Source organism: Mobula birostris, chromosome X (assembly GCF_030028105.1).
Source record: "Mobula birostris isolate sMobBir1 chromosome X, sMobBir1.hap1, whole genome shotgun sequence".
In the NCBI taxonomy this organism is placed as follows: Eukaryota; Metazoa; Chordata; class Chondrichthyes; order Myliobatiformes; family Myliobatidae; genus Mobula; species Mobula birostris.
In genome coordinates, this window is record NC_092402.1 from 52,324,777 (window position 1) to 52,344,965 (window position 20,189).

At 48.2% G+C, this 20,189-nt stretch overlaps 1 protein-coding gene across 1 annotated transcript in view; it reads left to right on the top strand.

The window, feature by feature from the left end:
* LOC140191744 (kinesin heavy chain-like) overlaps positions 1 to 20,189 on the top strand; it is an 89,050-nt gene that overhangs the window by 2,100 nt on the left and 66,761 nt on the right. The window contains exons 2-4 of the mRNA XM_072249443.1: positions 13,420 to 13,507; positions 18,006 to 18,079; positions 19,959 to 20,063. Of these exons, the coding sequence (XP_072105544.1) occupies positions 13,420 to 13,507; positions 18,006 to 18,079; positions 19,959 to 20,063 (267 nt within the window). The remainder of the gene's footprint in view (positions 1 to 13,419; positions 13,508 to 18,005; positions 18,080 to 19,958; positions 20,064 to 20,189) is intronic.

Below are 20,189 nucleotides of genomic sequence, written 5' to 3' on the forward strand. Positions count from 1 at the left end.
TAACCATATAACAATTACAACACGGAAACAGGCCACCTCGGCCCTTCTAGTCCGTGCCGAACTCTTACTCTCTCTTAATTTGTGTGTGCGAGAGAGAGATTTTGCGTTTATAAATGCAAAATCTGGTGATAATCTATCTGCGTCCGCGTGTGAGAGAGGATTTTGCATTTGTAAATGCGTTCGCTAGGAATAATTTATGTGGGTGTATAGAGAATTTTGCATTTATAAATGTATTTTGCAGAGTTAGGATAATTGTGTGTGTGTGGACGGCCTTTTTCCCTCCCTTCTCTCTCCCTCTCAGGGTGACATTGTGGGTAGTCTCCGCCCTATTGCATCCCGTCTGGTGTCGCTGCACTGATTAAACCAGCCCGGCCTATAACGTACGTGCGCACTGCAGTACACGCTGGTTTACCTGCAGTGGCTTGCGACTGGCCCGCCGCCCTCAGCCCAGCGTTCATTCCCCACATCCCCGCCACTCCACGGCCGGTTTCTGGGCGTGGAGTCGGGCCGATGGGCGTGATCACGTTTGTTTTAATTCGGTCTCGCTCTGGGGAGGGGGCACAGCGAACATGGCAAGGCAGGTTTCCTCAGCCGCACTTTAGGGGTGTGCCGAGGGGCCCTTCAGCAGAAGGTTCTCCGCTCTGAGACTTCGGTACGGGGGGCGTGGCCTGATGTTCCTCCGGAGGGGCGGTGAGGAGGGAGCGCCGCGCTGCAGGAGAGGCGGTGAGGAGGAGAATGTAACGTAATCTGTATTGCCCTGTGAAAGGTTCATGGAACAATAGCTCCACCTGCCTTCTTGCGGGCACATTAAAGATCCCACAGACATTACTTTGGGTAAATACCAGGACAGCTCGTTAGGTGTCCTACTAACATCAAAAACCTCGTTACTACCACTCCGCCGTTTGTAAAGCTTTCTGTGCACAAATCACCCCGTCTGCAAAGCTGCAGGCTGCGGAGAGATGGGGACCATTTTTCCCTCGCTTTTAAAACTCCTCTTCCTGGCTGTAGCCTGGGGAATTCTGAGCACAACTTGACACATTGCATTTTCCACTCGATAGCTCTGGGGATTAGTTCGGGAGAGAGGATGCACTGAGCTTCATCTTGGGAGCACCAAAGAACACTTGGTGCCTCCATATCCTCATGTTCAACAGCAGGGTCTGTATCTCCTCCTCGCCACCGTGCTCCCTCCCTTCTCACAGCCCCTCCCACAGCACTCCCTTATTGCCACTGCTCCTGCAGAGGGACTCTCCCTCCTCACTGCCCCTACCACAGAGAGGCTCACCCTCCTTGCCGCCCCTCCAACAGCACTCCCTCATCACCACTCATCAGGCAGTGTGGTGTTCCCTTCTGAAGCTGCCCCTTCCATAGCGTGGCACTACATTCCCCCCCACCACCCCTCCTGTGATGCGCGCTCTCCCCCCGCCACCCCTCAGTGCGGTTCTCCCTCACCCATCGCCACACCCTCAGTGCACGCTCCCTCCCTCCTCACCAGTGCTCCCACCCCCACAGCACGTGCTCGCTCCCTCCCACCGCCGCTCCTCAGGCAGTCTGGTGCTCCCTCCTCACTGGTGCTCCTTCGATTTACTATCGAAGTACACATATGTCACCACATACAACCCTGAGATTCATTTTCTAATGGGCAGACTCGATAAATCTATAGAATGATAATAGAATCAATGTAAGACTGCCTAATGAGGGTGTTCAACCAGTGTGCAGAAAACAACAAATTGTGCAAAAACAAAAAGGAAGAAATACAACTAATAAATAATAAATAAGCAATAAATATCGAGATGAAGAGTCCTCAAAAGTGAGTCCATTGATTGTGGGAACATCTCAATGATGGGGCAAGTGAAGTTATCCCCTTTTGTTCAGGAGCCTGATGGTTGAGGTGTAGTAACTGTTCCTGAACCTGGTGGTGTGAATCCTGAGGCTCCTGTACCTCCTTCTTCCTGATGGCAGCAATGAGAAGAGAGCATGACCTGGGTGGTGGGAATCCCTGATGATGGATGCTGCTTTCCTACAACAGCACTTCATGTAGGTGTGCTCAACGGTGGGGGTGGGGGGTGTTGGTGGGCTTTGCTCATGACAGACTGGGCCGTATCCACTACTTTCTGTAGGATTTTCTGTTCAAGGGTATTGGTGTTTCCATACCAGGCTGTGAGGCAGCCAGTCAATATACTCTCCACTGCACATCTATAGAAGTTTGTCAACATTTCAGATGTCATGCTGATTCTCTGCAAGCTCCTTGGGAAATAGAAGTGCTGTCGTGCTTTCTTCATAATTACATTTACCTGCTGGGCCCAGGACAGGTCTCTGAAATGGTAATGCTGAGGAATTTAAAGCTGCTGACCCTCCCCACCTCTGATCCCCCAATGAGGACTGGCTCATGGACCTCTCGTTTCCTTCTCCTGAAGTCAATAAACAGCCCATTGGTCTTGCTGACATTGAGTGAGAGGTTGTTGTTATGACACCACTCAGCCAGATTTTCAATCCCCCTCCTGTATGCTGTTTCATCACCACCTTTGACTGGGCCAATGACAGTGATGTTGTCAGCAAACTTAAATATGGCATTGGAGTTGTGCTTAGTCACACAGTCATAAGTGTAAAGTGAGTAGAGCAGTCTTCTGAAACTGTACTGAGGGAGATCACATAGGAGATGTTGTTGCCAATCCGAACTGACTGAAGTCTACAAGTGAGGAAATCGAGGATCCAATTGCACAAGGAGGTGTTGAAGCCCAAGTCTTGGAGTTTATTGATTAGTTTTGAGGGGATGATGGTGTTAAATGCTGAGCTGTAATTGATAAAGAGCATCCTGATATATGCATCTTTGCTGTCCAGATGTTCCAGGGTTAAGTGAAGAGCCAGTGAGATGGCATCTGCTGTGGACCTGTTGCCCTGGTAGGCAAATTGGAGCAAATCTAAGTTGTTTCTCAGGCAGGAGTTAATATGTTTCATCACCAACCTCTCAAAACAGTTCATCACTGTGGATGTAAGTGCTACTCAGTGATAGTAATTGAGGCAGGTCACCATTTACCTCTTAGGCACTGGTATAATGGAAGCCTCTCAGCAGACTATGATCCCAGGTATCTGTGTGGACAGACAGTTGGTCTCCCCTGTCTCATTGCTGATGGGACAGGAGCTTCCCCCCTCTGCACCACAACTAATCCTTGGAATATCCATGATCCCAAAGCCCATTAGTGTAAAATAACTTGACTTCCAATGGAGAGGAGGTGAAATAAATTAAATATAAAGTAGACCATTGAGCGGCCACTGTTGCTAAGTGAAGTGAGGCAGTTCCAAGGTTATACAGTACGTCTCTGCTAATAAAATACTGCATTATATTTGAAAATACAGGCTATCTCAGAGTTTTGAAATACAATGTTGGAAAGTGTATGGTTATGCACTTTGGCAGAAGAAATAAACGGGCAGACTATTATTTAAATGGGGAGAGAATTCAAAGTTCTGAGCTGCAATGGGACTTGGGAGTCCTCGTGCAAGATACCCTTAAGGTTAACCTCCAGGTTGAGTCGGTGGTGAAGAAGACGAATGCAATGTTGGCATTCATTTCTAGAGGAATAGAGTATAGGAGCAGGGATGTGATGTTGAGGCTCTATAAGGTGCTGGTGAGACCTCACTTGGAGTACTGTGGGCAGTTTTGGTCTCCTTGTTTAAGAAAGGATGTGCTGACGTTGGAGAGGTTACAGAGAAGATTCACTAGAATGATTCCGGGAATGAGAGGGTTAACATATGAGGAACGTTTGTCCGCTCTTGGACTGTATTCCTTGGAGTTTAGAAGAATGAGGGGAGACCTCATAGAAACATTCGAATGTTAAAAGGCATGGACAGAGTGGATGTGGCAAAGTTGTTTCCCATGATGGGGGAGTCTAGTACGAGAGGGCATGACTTAAGGTTTGAAGGGCGCCCATTCAGAACAGAAATGTGAAGAAATTTTTTTTTAGCCAGAGGGTGGTGAATCTCTGGAATTTGTTGCCACGGGTGGCAGTGGAGGCCAAGTCATTGGGTGTATTTAAGGCAGAGATTGATAGGTATCTGAGTAGCCAGGACATCAAAGTTATGGTGAGAAGTCGGGGGAGTGGGACTAAATGGGAGAATAGATCAGCTCATGATAAAATGGCGGAGCAGACTCGATGGGTCTTATGGTCTTAAATCCATCTCTCGGATCGGTCCTTCTCTCTCAGTGGTATGTATTAATTCGGCAGAGAAACAGGCCCTTCAGCCCCCATGTCTGTGCTGCCCACCAAGTACGAACTTCTTCAAAGACGTTACGAGGGTGATTGATGAAGATAGAGCTGTGGGTGTTGTTGACATGGATTTTAGTAAACTGCTTGACAAGGTCTCCTATGGTAGGCTCATCCAGAAAATTAAGATGCATGGGGTCCACAGTGACATCACCATTTGGACTCAAAACCGGCTTGTCCATGGAAGATAGAGGGTAGTGGCCAATGGCTGGAGGTCCATGACTGTAGGGAGCTGCACTGGGACCTCTGTTTTGTGGTGTATATAAATGACTTGGATGAAAATGTAGCTGCGTGGCTCAGTTAGCTGGAATTGGTTTATTATTGTCATATGTACAGTGAAAAGGTTGCCTTCCATACTGTTCCTACAGATCAGATCATTATACAGTACATCGAGGTAGAACAAGGTAAAACGATTTAAAAAAAAAAGCAGGATGAAGTGTCACAGTTATAGAGAAAGTGCAGTGCAGGTAATCAATAAGGTGGAAGGGTCAGAACGAGTTAGAATGTGAGGTCAAGAGTTTGTGCTTCTCCTGCCCCCCCCCTTCTTATTCTGGCTTCTGCCCCCTTCCTTCCCAGTCTTAATGAAGGGTATCGGCCCGAAACATCAACTACTTAATCCCCTCCATCGATGCTGCCAGACCTGCTGAGTTGCTCCCGCATTTTGTGTGCATTACTCAAGGATTCCAGCATCTCCAGAATCTCTTGTGTTTACAATACTCCATGCAGCCTTATCAACATCTTGTACAGCTGTAACATAACATCTCAGCTCCTGTACTCACTGACCTCGTCTTCAGGGAACTGAGGATGGCGGGGGGGGAGGTGAATTTGTACTGCTAATTGCTCTGCCGTGGTCTGGAATGGATCTAGCTAGCTGAGTAGCATGATTTTTTTTAATTCTAAGTAAAGCCAAGGAGCCTCCTGTTCTTCTCTAACAGTACAAGAGGTTGAATAATCTCCTATCCCTTTGTAACGGGATCAATGGACTCAACAGCACTGCTGTGATACCAAGTGCATCTGTACTAGAGTCCTAACCTGAATTTAGACATGAAGTCTTATCAATTATAAATATCTGCTAGTACCCTCACTGTAGGGAGATGATGCTGCATCTATTTTACTTTCACAGACTAAGGTACTTATCTATTTTAGTCTCTTTTCCGAGGGGGTTTAGCTGAAACATCACCATTTCAAGCCATGTACCCTCCCGTCTCCCAACCAAGGAGATACACGCAGCTAATAAAACAGACTACTCACAGCACATTTTATTTTGAGGAGTAAATTCTGACAGGGATTGTAATTTTCCAAAACACAAGTACAGTCTTGCAAACTAGGGGAAAAAAAATTGAGTTACAGATAAACAAATCATTGAAGGAAGGCTCTGGGGAAGAGATCCTTCCCAGAACAAGGCTCTGTCCCTGTAGCTCCTAACTCCACACTACCTTTTAATATTTTAAATCAATCATCTTGTAATGACCTCACTTGAAAGCAGTTTCAAAACTGCGTCAATGAGTTTGATTGAATGCATATCTGGACAAGGTTAACGTGCACGATGTTACTTATGTCCCCTGATCAGATCACAGACTTCATCAGGACAATATGGACATTATTGTTCATCAGAATCAGATTTATTATCGCTGACTTATCGAACATAGAAATTTACAGCACATTACAGGCCCTTCGGCCCACAATGTTGTGCCGACTTATGATGTGAATTTTTTGTTTTGCTGCAACAGTACAGTGCAAAGAAATAAAAATAGTATAAATTACAAAATTAAATAGAAGGTAGTGTTCGTGGGTTCATGAACCATTCAGAAGTCTGAAGGCGGAGGGAAAGGAGCTGTTCTTGAATCATTGAGTGTGTGTCTTCTGGTTCCTGTACCTCGTCCCTGGCGGTAGTATTGAGAAGAGGGCATGTCGCAGATGGTGAGGGTCCTCAGTGATGGATGCCACTTTCTTGAGGTATCACCTCCTGAAGATGCCCTCGATGGTGGGGAGGGTTGTTCCCATGATGTAGCTGACTGAGTTTACAACCCTCTGCGATCCTGTGCATTGGAGCCTCCACACACAGTCTGAATGCTCTCCACCATCCGTGTAGAAGTTTGCTAGTGCCTTTGGTGACATACCCAACCTTCTGAAACTCCTAACAAAGTACAGCCTTCTTTGTGTTGGGCCCAGGATAGATCCTCAGATATGTTGACACACAGGAACTTGAAACTGCTCACCCTTTCCACTGCTGATCACTCGATGAGGACTGGTGTGTTCTCCCAACTTCCCCTTATTGATATCCACAGTCAATTCCTTGGTCTTGTTGACACTGGGTGTGAGATTGTTGTGATACCACTCAACCAGCTGATCTATCTCACTCCTGTATGCCTCCTCATCACCATCTGAGATCTCTTGATTAGGTCAAAAGGATGAGCAAAGGATACTAGGTTGGAAGTTAAATTATATAATGATCACTAAAGACACAAATTTCCAGAGAGGCTCCAATGCCCAGGATTGCAAGAGGCTGCAGAGGGTTATAAACTCAGCCAGCTCCATCACGGGCACAGCCCTCCCCTTCACTGAGGACTTCTGCAAGAGGTGATTGCTAAGGACCCTCACCATTAGGGATATGCTCATTTCCCATCACTATCATCAGGGAGGAGGTACAGGAGTTTGAAGACACACACTCAACGATTCAGGAGCAGCTTCATCCACTCTAGTCATCAGATTTCTAAATGGTCCATGAATGCTACTTTGTTATTACATTTTTATTGAACTATTTGCTTACTTTTAGAACTGGAATTACTTTATTATTTTCACCTGTACCCAGGTGAAGTGAAAAGTTTGTCTTCTATACTGTTCAGTGAACCATCTAATTGGCCTATCAGAGTTCTCTTTGGGGACTAGTTGACTTGATCAGCATTTCTGATCTGGCTATTGTTCACGATTGCTCTTAATAAACAAAACGGATCATTACACAGTGCATCGAGGTAGAACAAGGTAAAACAATAACAGACTGCAGAATAAATTGTAACAGCTACAGGGAAAGTGCAATGCAGTCAGACAATAAGGTGTAAGTTCAAAATGACGTAGATTGTAAGGTCAAGAGTCCAACTTGTGCCAGAGAACAATTTAATAGTCTTATAACAACGGGGCAGAAGTTGCCCTTGAGCCTGGTGGAATGTGCTTTCAGGCTTTTGTAATGTCCAGGGCGGGTGGGGTCTTTGATTATTCTGGCTGCTTTACTGATGCAGTGAGAAGTTTAGGCAGAGTCCATGGAGGGGAGGCTGGCTTCTGTGACATAATTTGTAGAATTTTTTTTATCTTTAACTATACTGCTGCTCAAAACAACAGCTTGCACATCACGTAAATCAGTGATAATAAACGTGATTCCAATTCATCTTGAACCTTGGACAGTTTCATCTGCTGTGCTAAAAAGGAAAGGATAGAAATAAGTATCCTGGGCTTGGGCACTGAACATCCATTACAGCACCTCCTGTGCTAGGGAGCAGCAGAACCACCCGTCCCTGTTTCTGCTGTACCCAGTGAACCCTTTTCCCTTCTCAAACCGAGTAAATACAGGAACCTCAAAGCAGATCTCATCTCCATGAGCTTTCAGCTTCAAATAGCGATGGGCTCATTTTTGGATTAAGTATGGATTTAATATCTGCTGACCCCCCCCTCCCCATGTTATTGAATTTGATGGAAATCTGCGTCTGCATTCATCAACAGGAGGCAGTGTGTTTGTCTCCAATATTATTTATACCATGGCACAATGGCTCAGCTGGTAGAGCTGCTGCCTCACAACCCCAGAGACCCAGGTTCAATCCTGATCTGTGGTGCTGCCTCTTTGCATGTGTGTGTGCGGAATGGGCATATAAATTGGTTTATTATATCACTTGTACCGCAGTACAGGGAAAAACTTTGGTTTTGCTTGCCACTCATACAGATCGTTTCATTGCAACAGTCAAGGTAGTGCAAGGTAAAACGACAACAGAGTGCAGAACAAAGTGTCACAGTTACAGAGACAGTGCAGTGCAGGCAGACAATAAGGTGCAAAGTCATAATGAGGTAGATTATGAGATCCTATCGTAGTAGGGAACCGTTTAATAGACTGATAACAGTGGGGTAGAATCTGTCCTTGAGTCTGGTGCTGTGTGCTTTCAGGCTTTTGTATCTTCTGCCCGATGGGAGAGGGGGAGAAGAGAGAATGTCTGGGTTGGGTGGGGTCTTTGGTGACGTTGGCAGCTTTACTGAGACAGTGAGAAGTGCAGACAGAGTCCATGGAGGGGAGGCTGGTTTCTGTGATGTGCTGAGCTGTGTCCACAACTCTCTGCGGTTTCTTGTGGTCACAGGCAGAGCAGTTGCTGTGATGCTGTAAGGAGAGGTTACACAAACTTGGTTTGTTTTCTCTGGAGTGTCAGAGGCTTAGGGAAGACCCGTTAGGAGTTTATAAGACTATGAGAGGCACAAATGGAGTAGACAGCCAGAATCTTACCCCAGGGTAGAAATGTCTAATACCAAAGGACATCCATTTAAGGTGAGAAGGGGTAAGTTCAAAGGGTAAGTATTTTTACCCAGAGAGTGTTTGGTGCCAGGAATGGGTCTTAAAGCAGATACAATAGAGGTGTTTGAGATGTTCTTAGACAGACACATGGATGTGCAGGGAATGCAGGTATGTGGACATTGTGTAGGCAGAAGGGTTTAGTTTAGATGGACATAATTATGAATTTAAATAGTTCAGCACATCATGCTGAGCTGAAGGGCCTGTTCATATGCTGTACCATTCTATGTTCTACGCTAACCATGTGGGCTGTGGTGCTTCGAGGAAGTCGTGGTCAATGTGTCTCCTTTGAACATGAAGGGCAGTCTGTGTCTCTGTCACACCTCTGTGAAGTAGTCACCCTCCCTCCTTTATCCCTCTTCTCTCTCTTCCCGGTCTACCCATCCTTCATTACCCCTCCTCCACCCTCTCCATCAGCCCATTGCCCACACACCCTACTGTTCTCCTCTACCCTTGCCACCCCCCTCCCTCAGTTCCATGCTCCACCCTCCACTCCAATCACATTCCACCATCTGCAGTCTTGAGTCACCTCAACCATTCATCTTGCACGCCCACTGTTGCTGTTCTCACTCGCTGTCCTCCTCACCTGGATCCACCCGCCAGCCCTTACTCCACCTTTTTATGCCAGCATCTCCCTTTCAGTTCAGGTAACGGGTCTCGACCCGAAACATTGGCTGCCCTCTCCCCTCCTGACCCGCTGGGTTCCTCCAGCATTTTGTTTGTTTCCCTCCCACCCATCCCCTGGAAGCACCAAGGTCATGACTTAAATTGAGAAGAGACACAACCACCGTTTTCATTCCAAGGATCTTATTGAAACATCTCAGAACATGAGGGCACAGAACAAGGGAGGTGTTTCCACCAGTGGGAGAGTCTTGAAAGATGAGAAACAGTTACAAGATTGGGTATGCAGTCGTTGAAAACTAAGGGGTGCAGGGAGTCATAAATCCAATCAGCATGGAGACAGGCCCTTCTGTCCAACATCCATGCCCACCAAGGTGACCATTTGCCTGAATTTTCACCCTTATTCCTCTTGACCATTCCCATCCACAAGCTTGTTCATGTATTTTAAACATCATCATTGTATCCACGCCTACCACTTCTTTTGGCAGCTCGTTCCATTTACCCACCAACATCTGTGTGAAAAAGCTGCCCCTCCAGTTCTCTCCCTTCTCACCTTAAGACTTTGCCCTCTTGTTTCAAACTCCCCTACCTTCAGAAAAAGACTGTTTACATTCACTCTATCTATGCCTCTCTATAAAAACACTCCCTCAGCCGCCTATTTTCCAAGGAATAAAGTCCTAACCAGCCTAACCTTTCCCTATAACTTACTCTCTTGAATCCGGACAATATTCTCATAAACTTCCTCTGCACTCTTTGCAACTTCATGGCATCTTTCCTACAGCGGGGTGACCAAAACCAAACACAATAGTTCAGCAGTGGTCTCACCAACATCTTGTACAACAGCCCCATAACATCCCAACTCCTGTACTCCATGCCCAGACTGGTGAGGGCCAGAGTCCAAGGGCGTTCTTCATCAGCCTGTCTACCTGCAACTCCACTTTGAGGGAGTCACAGGAGGGTGGGGAATCTCTGGAATTCTCTGCAGTGGAGAGACCTGGGGAGATTTAAACGGGAGGGAGATAAATGTTTGAAGATTGGGAGTTGTACAGAAGAGGAGTTTGAGTCCTGAGGTAGAGCAACCATTGAGAGGCGGGACAGGTCTGAGGGGCTGAGTGGCCTACTTCTGCTCTTGTTTCCTCATGTTTGTTGGTGGCAGTGGTGGAGTCAGAGACCTTAATCCAGTTTTAACCAGCCTCTGGGTGACCTGCAACACTGCGGAACGGGAGAAGGAAGTCAACCCAAAGTCCGTTTCTGGCTAGACCAGAATTAGAATCAGGTTTATTGTCACTGACACACTGTAGGTTGTGTAATTTATTGTTTTTGTGGCAGCAGTACAGTAGCAAGACATAAATCTACAAGTTACAATAAAAATACACATAGTGCAAAAGAGGAATAATGAGGCGGTGTTCATGGGTTTGTGAGCAGTTCAGAAATCTGAAGATGGAGGAGAAGAGGTTGTTCCTGAATCATTGAGTGTGGGTCTTCAGGCTCCCGTACCTCCTCCACGATGGTAGTAACGAGAAGAGGGCATGTCCCAGATGGTGAGGGTCTTCAGTGATGGATGCCACCTTGAGGCACTGCCTCTGGAAGTTGTCCTCAATGGTGTTGTTCTTGTGGCCACAACGGAGTGAATGGTCTCTCCTGGATCTCAAATAGCGGACCCAGTGTAGGTTGTTGTGGGACCCTCCCGGACTCATCCTCCCATTCTGAGTACTTGTCCCTCAGCCCTTCTGATTCATTGTGACAGCACAGGTGGATGAGGTGGTGAAGGATGTATTGTACATGGTTACTTGCCTTCATTAGGATAGGGGTAGGTACAGTACTGTGCAAAACTGCATCAGTTCTCCTAGGTACACTGTCATGCAGTTTTATAAATATTGAAAAAACAATAGGTAGGTTATTCCAAGCTTCTTGGAGAACTTGCCACAGTTTTTCTGCAGACTTTGGCTGCCTTGCTTGCTTCTGTCTCTCCAGGTAATCCCAGACAACCTCGAAGTTGAGATCAGGGCTTTGTGGAGGCTTGTGTTCCAGTGGTTTCTGCAAATTCAGAGCTGATCGCAGCACTGGGCTTCTTCCGATTTAGAAGAGACGTCAGTTTGATGTATCTCTCATCTGCTGCAGTCAGTTTCTGTGGCTGACCACTTCGACTCTGGTCTTCAACCTTGCCAGTTTCTTTGTGCTTCTTCAGAAGAGACTGGACAGCACATCTTGACACTCCTGTCTGCCACAAAATTTCCGCTTCAGAGAGACCTTGCTAATGCAGGATGACCATTTGTGTCTTGCTGCTATACTCACTCTTGCCACAGTGTAAGAATTGATTATTTGAATGTTAAAGTGTCAGATCTGCCACAGATTCATCTTTTAGTCTGGTTGCCCTTCTCCCAGTTTGATTCCTTCTACACCCGTTTCTGTTTCATTTAATCAGTTTAGTTCATTCAACTCATTATGTTATTGATCTGTTTGTCATCTTTGTTTAATCATGCACTGGGGATCTGAGATGGGAATTTTTCCCCCCAGATGGGATTGGGGGGGCATGTGGGTTGGAATCTGGAATGAATTGTCTGAGTAGGTGGTGGTGATAGAGACTCTCACAACCTTGGAAAATTATCTGGCAGAGAAGTTAAGGAATGAGTGTTGGTCTGTAGAAAGTTGTGGACACAGCTCAGCACATCACAGAAACCAGCCTCCCCTCCATGGAATCTGTCTACACTTCTCACTGCTCAGTGAAGCAGCCAGAATAATCAAAGACCCCACCCCCACCGGACATCCTCTCTTCTCCCCTCTCCCATCGGGCAGAAGATACAAAAGCCTGAAAGCTCACACCACCAGGCTCAAGGACAGATTCTACCCCATTGTAATCAGACTATTGAACGGTCCTCTCGTATGATCAGACGGACTTTCAACCTCTCATTCTACCTCATCATGGTCTTCGCACCTTACTGTCTGTCTACACTGCACTTTCTCTGTAACTGTGACACTGTATTCTGCATTCTGTTATTGTTTTCCCTTGTTCTACCTCAATGCACTGTGCAATGATCTGATCTGAATGAACAGTGTGCAAGGCAAGCATTTCACCGTAGCTCAGTATGTGTGACAGTAATAAAAGGCAGGAACTCCCAGTAGCACCCATTTCAGTTTGACTCCTCATTGCCATTCTGACATGTCTGTCCATGGCCTCCCTTACTGCCGTGATGAGGCCATACTCAGGGGATGTGTGGGAGGCTTGGAGGGAGGGGGAGTGTGAGACAGGCTGGAAGAGACACCTCATATTCTGTCTGAGTAGCCTCCAATCTGATGACGTGAACATTGATTTCTCTAACTTCCGGTAATTTCTCCTCCTTCCCTTTCTCCCTTTTTCCATTCCCCATTCTGGTTACCCTCTCACCCCTTCTCTGCTCCTCACCTATCCATCACATCCCTTTGGTTCCTATCCTCCTCTACTTTCTTTCATGGTCCACTGTCCTCTCCTGTCTGATTCTTCTTCAGCCCTTTATCTCTTCCAACTATCCCCTCTCAGCTTCTTAGTTCATCCCCTGTTCCCCGCCCACCTACCTTCCCCCTTAGCTGGTCTCACCTGTTACCTGCCAGCTTATACTCTTTCACCCCCCCACCTTATTCTGACTTCTGTCCCTTTCCAGTCCCGATGAAGGCTCTCGACTCAAAATGTTGACTATTTATTCCTCTCCATAGATCCTGCCTGACCTGCTGAGTTTCTCCAGCATTTCATGTGTTAATAAACCATTTACAATGGGATTGGTGAAGATGGGTGCTGGATGGTCAGCATAGACATGGTGGGCCAAATGGCCTATTTGTTTACTGTGTAACACATGCTCATGAGCCACTTTTCCATCCAGGTCAATAATTTGCCTTCAAGTCCATCAGCATCCTCATTCAGTGAGGGTATTGATCATCACCCACCAGACACCATGACTCCCAAAGGTCTGGTTGCTGCCTCACGTCTGTTGAGTCCCCTCTCTATCTCCTCTCTTGCAGGGCAAGCCGTACGTCTTCGACCGGGTGTTCCCAACCAACACCAGCCAGGATCAAGTCTACAACGCCTGTGCCAAGCAGATTGTGCGAGGTGTGAACTGGTCTCGCAGGTGGACATCTTGGGGAGGGTTAATGGCCGTTAGCAGGACCAAGTTTAATTCAGCACAGAGGTTGACACAGACATTGTGCAAAAGGGCCTATTGCTATTTTACTCTGTTCTGTGTGTGTGAGAGAGAGAGTGAGAAAGAGAGAGGAAGGAAGGAAGGAGCTGGGACAGAAGAGGAGGCAGGGCCTGAGGTAGATCAGCCATGATCATATTGAGAGGTAGGACAGGGTAGATGGGTCAAGTGGCCTTCTGTGGCTCCTATTTCTATGTACAGTACTTATGTTCACTTCAGTAACCAGGCAGACAGAGAGAGAGAGAGAGATCTGGGCAAGAGATGGATTAAGAAAGAATAAACTCAGGAGATTCTGCCGATGCTGTAAACCTTGAACAACACACACAAAATGCTGGAGGGATCTAGCAGGGCATGATCTATGGAGGAAAATAAACAGTCAACCTTTTGGGTCGAGACCCTCTTGATTAAGAAAGAATGCAAGGGAGAGAAAGATTATATGAAAGAGAGAAAGAGTAAATGTACCTTAGTAAGAAAGAGGGAAGTCTGTGTATGTGTGTGTGAGACAGAGGGAGAGAGAGAAAAAAGAAGGGAGCCCAAGGGACAGTTGGGGAGTGTACTGTAGGTGTGTGAGTGAAAGAGTGAAAGACAGAGCACGGGTATGAGGGAGGCTTGAGAGAGTGAGAAGGAATGCAAGCGAGGTTGCTCGTACAAGTGAGACTGCAGGAAGGCAGGAGAAGCTGCAGTGGACAGAGGGTGGATTAAACAGAGTACAAGGGAGAGGGTTTGCAAGAGATAGAGTGTTGGCAGGAAAGCTATAGAGAGACTATAGCGTGAGAGAGACTGGGGAGAGAGGGGGAGCGTGAGAGACTGGGGAGAGAGGGGGGGAGCATGAGAGAGACTGGGGAGAGAGGGGGAGCGTGAGAGAGACTGGGAGGGAATGAATAGGACAGAATGAAGGTTTGCATGGGAGTGGGAGAAGAGTGAGGGAAACGGGGGGAGAGAGAGAGAGAGATGTGCTGGATAGGTTGGCAATAAACAACTCTGAGAGAATGAGTGTGAGGGTCATGGTCTTTTTCCCAGGACAGTGAGTCGAGAGCACAAGTTTAAGGTGAGAAGAGAAAGATTTAAATAGCACCCAAGGGGGCATCTTTTTCACACAGAGGGTGGTTGGTATATGGAACTAAAAAGTGGTAGAAGTGTACTGTTACAATGTTTAAACAAAGCACTTGGATAGCTATGTGGGTAGGGTAAGTTTAGAGGGCCGTGGGGAGAATGGTGCTCCCTCCTCACTGCTCCTCCCGCAACGTGGCACTCCCCCCTCACCGCCCCTCTCACAGCGCTGCTCCCCCCCACCGCCCCTCTCACAGCGCTGCTCCCCCCTCATCGCCCCTCCCACAGTGCTGCTCCCCCCTCACCGCCCCTCCACAGTGCTGCTCCCCCCTCACCGCCCCTCCACAGTGCTGCTCCCCCTCACCGCCCCTCCCACAGTGCTGCTCCCCCTCACCGCCCCCCCCACAGTGCTGCTCCCCCTCACCGCCCCTCTCACAGCGCTGCTCCCCCCCACCGCCCCTCTCACAGCGCTGCTCCCCCCCCACCGCCCCTCTCACAGCGCTGCTCCCCCCTCATCGCCCCTCCCACAGTGCTGCTCCCCCCTCACTGCCCCTCCACAGTGCTGCTCCCCCTCACCGCCCCTCCCACAGTGCTGCTCCCCCTCACCGCCCCCCCACAGTGCTGCTCCCCCTCACCGCCCCCCCACAGTGCTGCTCCCCCCTCACCGCCCCTCTCACAGTGCTGCTCCTCCTCACCGCCCCTCTCACGTGCTGCTCCTCCTCACTGCCCCCCCCACAGTGCTGCTCCCCCTCACCGCCCCTCACAGTGCTGCTCCCCCTCACCGCCCCTCACAGTGCTGCTCCCCCCTCACTGCCCCTCACAGTGCTGCTCCCCCCTCACCGCCCCTCTCACAGTGCTGCTCCCCCCTCACCGCCCCTCTCACAGTGCTGCTCCCCCCTCACCGCCCCTCTCACAGTGCTGCTCCCCCCTCACCGCCCCTCTCACAGTGCTGCTCCCCTCACCGCCCCTCTCACGTGCTGCTCCTCCTCACTGCCTCCCCACAGTGCTGCTCCTCCCTCACTGCCCCTCTCACGTGCTGCTCCTCCTCACCTCCCCCCCCCCCCACAGTGCTGCTCCCCCTCACCGCCCCTCTCACAGTGCTGCTCCCCCTCACCGCCCCTCTCACAGTGCTGCTCCCCCTCACTGCCCCTCTCACGTGCTGCTCCCCCTCACCGCCCCTCCCATAAGACATAGGAGCAGAATTAGGCCGTTTGGCCCATCAGGTCTGCTCCACCATTCCATCATGACCCAATTTATTATCTCTCTCAACCCCATTCTCTACCTTCTCTCTGTAACCTTCGATGCCCTGACTAACCAAGAACCTATTAGCCTCAGCTTTAACTATACTCAATGACTCGGCCTCCACACCTGCCGTGGCAATAGAGGATTTGCCACCCTCTGTGCCATCTTGTCCTAGACTCCCCACTACAGGAAACATCCCCTCCACATCCACTCTATTAAGGCCTTTCAATATTCAATAGTTTTTAATGAGATTTGCCCTCACTCTTCTAAACTCCATTGAGAACAGGCCCAGAGCCATCAAGGCTCCTCAGATGTTAACCCTTTCATTCCTGAAATCATTCTCGTGAACCCCCTCTGGACCCTCTCCAATGGCAGCACATCTTTTCTTAGATAAAGGACCCAAAACTGTTCACAATACTCCCAGTGCAGTCTGTCCAATACTTTATAAAGTCTCAACATTACATCCTTGCTTTTCTATTCTAGTCGTATCAAAATAAATGCTAACATTGCCACTGACTCAACCTGCAAGTTAACCTTTAGGAATTCTGCATGAGATCTCCCAAGTCCCTACACATCTTGGATTTTTGAATTTTCTCTCCATTTAGAAAATAGTCTATGACTTTATTTCTTCTACTAAAGTGCATGACCATACACTTCCTTACACTGTATTCCATCTTCCGCTTCTTTACCCACTCTCCTAATCTGTCCAAGTCCTTCTGCAGACACCCTGCTTCCTCAACACTATGTGTCCTTCCACCTTTCTTCGTATCATCTGCAAATATCCCACACTCTGGCTACTGTTTGGAGGCCTGCATATAATTCCCATCAAGGTCTTTTTCCCTTGCAGTTTCTTAACTCTACCCACAAGGATTCTACATCTTCCAATCCTATGCCACTTCTTTCTAAGGATTTGATTTCACTTTACCAACAGAGTCACCCACCCCCTCTGCCTACCTGCCTGTACTTTCAACACAATGTGTATCCTTGGATGTTAAGCTCCCAACTATAATCTTCCCTCAGCCATGACTCAGTGATGCTCACAGTGTCATACCTGCTGATCTCTAACTGCACTACAAATTCATCTACCTCATTCTGTATACTGCATGCATTCATACTGTGGACAGCACCTCCAGTCCTGTATTCATCACCCTTTTTGATTTTTACCTTTTAACTCATCCCACTGACTGCAATTTTGCCCCATCATCTGCCTGTCCTTCCTCACAGTCCCACTACACACTGCATCTGCCAACTGCCCCATCCTCAGCCCGATCACTCTGGTTCCCACCCCCCCTGCAAAATTAGTTTAAACACTCCCCAACAACTCTAGCAAACCTGCCTGCAAGGATACTGGTCCACCTCAGGTTCAGGTGTAAACCATCCCCTTTGTACAGGTCATATATTCCCCAGATGAGATCCCAGGGGTCCAGAAATCTGAAACCCTGCCCTCCCCTGCACCAATTCCTCAGCCACGCATTCAGCTGCCAAATCATCCTTTTCTTAACCTCACTGGTGCATGGCACAGGCACCAATCCAGAGATTACTACCCTTGAGGTCCTGCTTTCCAACTTTCCGCCTAATTCCTTATATTCTTTCTTCAGGACCTCCTCCCTTTCCCTACCTATGCCATTGATGCTAGTATGTACCAAGATGTCCAGAGACCTGGTCATTTGCCCCAACAGTATCAAAAACGGTTATACTTATTACTGAGGGGAACGGCCACAGGAGTACTTTGCACTGGCTGCCTATTCCCTTTCCCTCTCCTGACAGTCATCCAGCTACCTGTCTCCTGCAACTTTGACTACCTCCCGGTAACTCCGCTCTATCACTTCTTCAGTCTCCTGTACGAGCTGAAGGTCATCGAGCTGCAGTTCCACTTCCTTAACACGGTCTCCGAGGAGCTGTAGCTCGATACACTTGGTGCAGATGTAGCTGTCAGGGAGACCAGAGGCCCTACTCATTACTCCCACCTCACCGTCCCTCCCACAGCATGGCACTCCCTCCCACAGTGTGGTTTACCCTCCTTACCTCCTCTCCTACAGCCTGGCTCTCCCTCAGGGCAGACTAGCCGATGAGTTTGGCAAGAGAGTTTCACCAACACTTTTCTCCTTCCCGTTACAGATGTGTTGGCAGGATACAACGGTACCATTTTTGCCTACGGACAGACCTCGTCTGGGAAGACGCACACCATGGAGGTAAGCTGGAAAGTTCCTGGAGTCCACCACCCCCTGGTGCCTGGTGAACTGGTAGGGGCAGACTTCCCCTGGTCTAACATCTCATCCAAGTCACCATTCCTGAGAGGGAGGTAGACAAGAATGTGTGAGAAAAGGCGCAGGGGTGAGAAGGAATTTAGGAATACATTAAACATAGCAGTGTCCCAGAGTGAGTAGATCAGATGGGCCACTCTCCCTCGACAGAGGAGGGGAGACAGAACTATAAAGAGTAAACACAGGAGACGGCAGACCCTGGAATGGTGAGCAACACACTATCTGTTGGAGGAACTCAGCGGGTCGAGCAGTGTCGGGAGGGAAGAGGAACAGTCGACGTTTCAGGTCGAGACCCAGCAGTGGAATGGGATCGTGTAACTCAGTGGCAGACTTTAAAGAAGGTAGAAGGGCAAAAGGGGAGAGGGGTACATCTGGAGCTCAGAGTCACAGGGTAATACAGCAGGGAAACGGGCCCTTCAGCCCATCAGATCCATGCCAGCCACAGCATCCTCCCTGCTTGTCCCAGTTGCCTGCATTCGGCCCATAACACTCCATGTACCTGTCCTAGTGCCTCTTAAATTTTGCAGTTGTATCAGCTTTGACCACTTCCTCTGGCTGCTCATTCCAACTACTCATCACCCTCTGTGTAAAGAAGGTCTTAGGTCTCTTTTAAATCTCTCCCTTCTTAAATTCATAGATTCATAGAGAACCACAGCACAAAAAACATTTGGCCCAACTAGTCCATGCTGAACTGGTAATCTGCCTTGTCCCACTGACCTGCACCGGGACCATATCCGTCCACACCTTCCCATCCATGTACCTGTCCAAACTTCTCTTAAATGTCACAATTGAACCCGCTTCCACCACTTGCACTGGCAGCTCATTCCACACTCTCACAACCTTCTGAGTGAAGAAGTTCCCCCTCATGTTCCCCTTAAATATTTCACCATCCGTCTCACCCAACCTGAGTAGAAAAAGCCTGCTTACATTTACCCTATCTATACTCCTCATAATTTTGATCTATACTCCTCAAAATTAAATATTTTGGACAGCGAGGAGTTTGTTGTGGGATCTGGACCAGCTGGAAAAATGGGATGGAAAATGGCGGATGTAATTTAATGCAGAAAGTGCGAGGTGTTGCACAGAGCCAGACTCGGTGCCAGATACCTGACTGCTGAGGCTTTCCTCTGTTAAGTCATCCCCACCACCCCAACAACAGTATCCAAAACAATATACGTCATTGAGCGGAACGGCCACAGGGGTACCCTGCCCTGGCTGTTCATACCTTTTTCTCACCTGACAGTCGTCCAAGTACCTATGTTCTGCTTGCTTTTTAAATCTCGTGCTCACTCACCATAAGCAACGGCTTGTGCAATTTCAATCTCCCCAACCCTGACCATCCACTTTATTCGTGCCCCTCATGGTTTTATAAATACCTCTGAGTTCATCTCTCATTCTCCTACAATCCAAGGAATAAAGATCTAGCCTGGCCAACCTCTCCCGATAACTCAGGCGCTCTGGTCCAGAAGTGGTCCCTTTTCTGCACCCTGTCCAGTTTGACAATGCCTTTCCTAAAATAGGGTGACCAAACTGTCCCCAACACTCCAAGTAAGCTGTGTATTTGTACTCCAAAGTCCCTCTGTTCCACAACACTTGTCAGTGCCCTGCCATTTACTGTATACGTCTGAATGTCCAAAATCCATCATCTCACACTTAGCCAAGTTGAAGTCCTTTTGCCATTCCACCTCTGTTGAGTGGGAGGAGTTCGGGATAGGCTGTCCCCAATGAGGTGGGCCAAACAGTTCCCTCCTGCACTGTGGATTACCAGTGCCACTGTGAATGCCCTCTAACTGCCTTTGTCTTGCAGGGTTCTTTGCACGACACACACTTGATGGGCATCATACCCAGGATCGCGCATGACATCTTCAACCATATATATGCCATGGACGAGAACCTCGAGTTTCACATAAAGGTAGGACATATGGGATTCATCGGGGATGGATCTGGGGAAACGGGAACATAAGGAAACAGGAGCAAGAGTCGTTTGCTTTCCCCCTAAATCACTGCTGCTCATAATTTTGTCTACGTGGTAATGTCA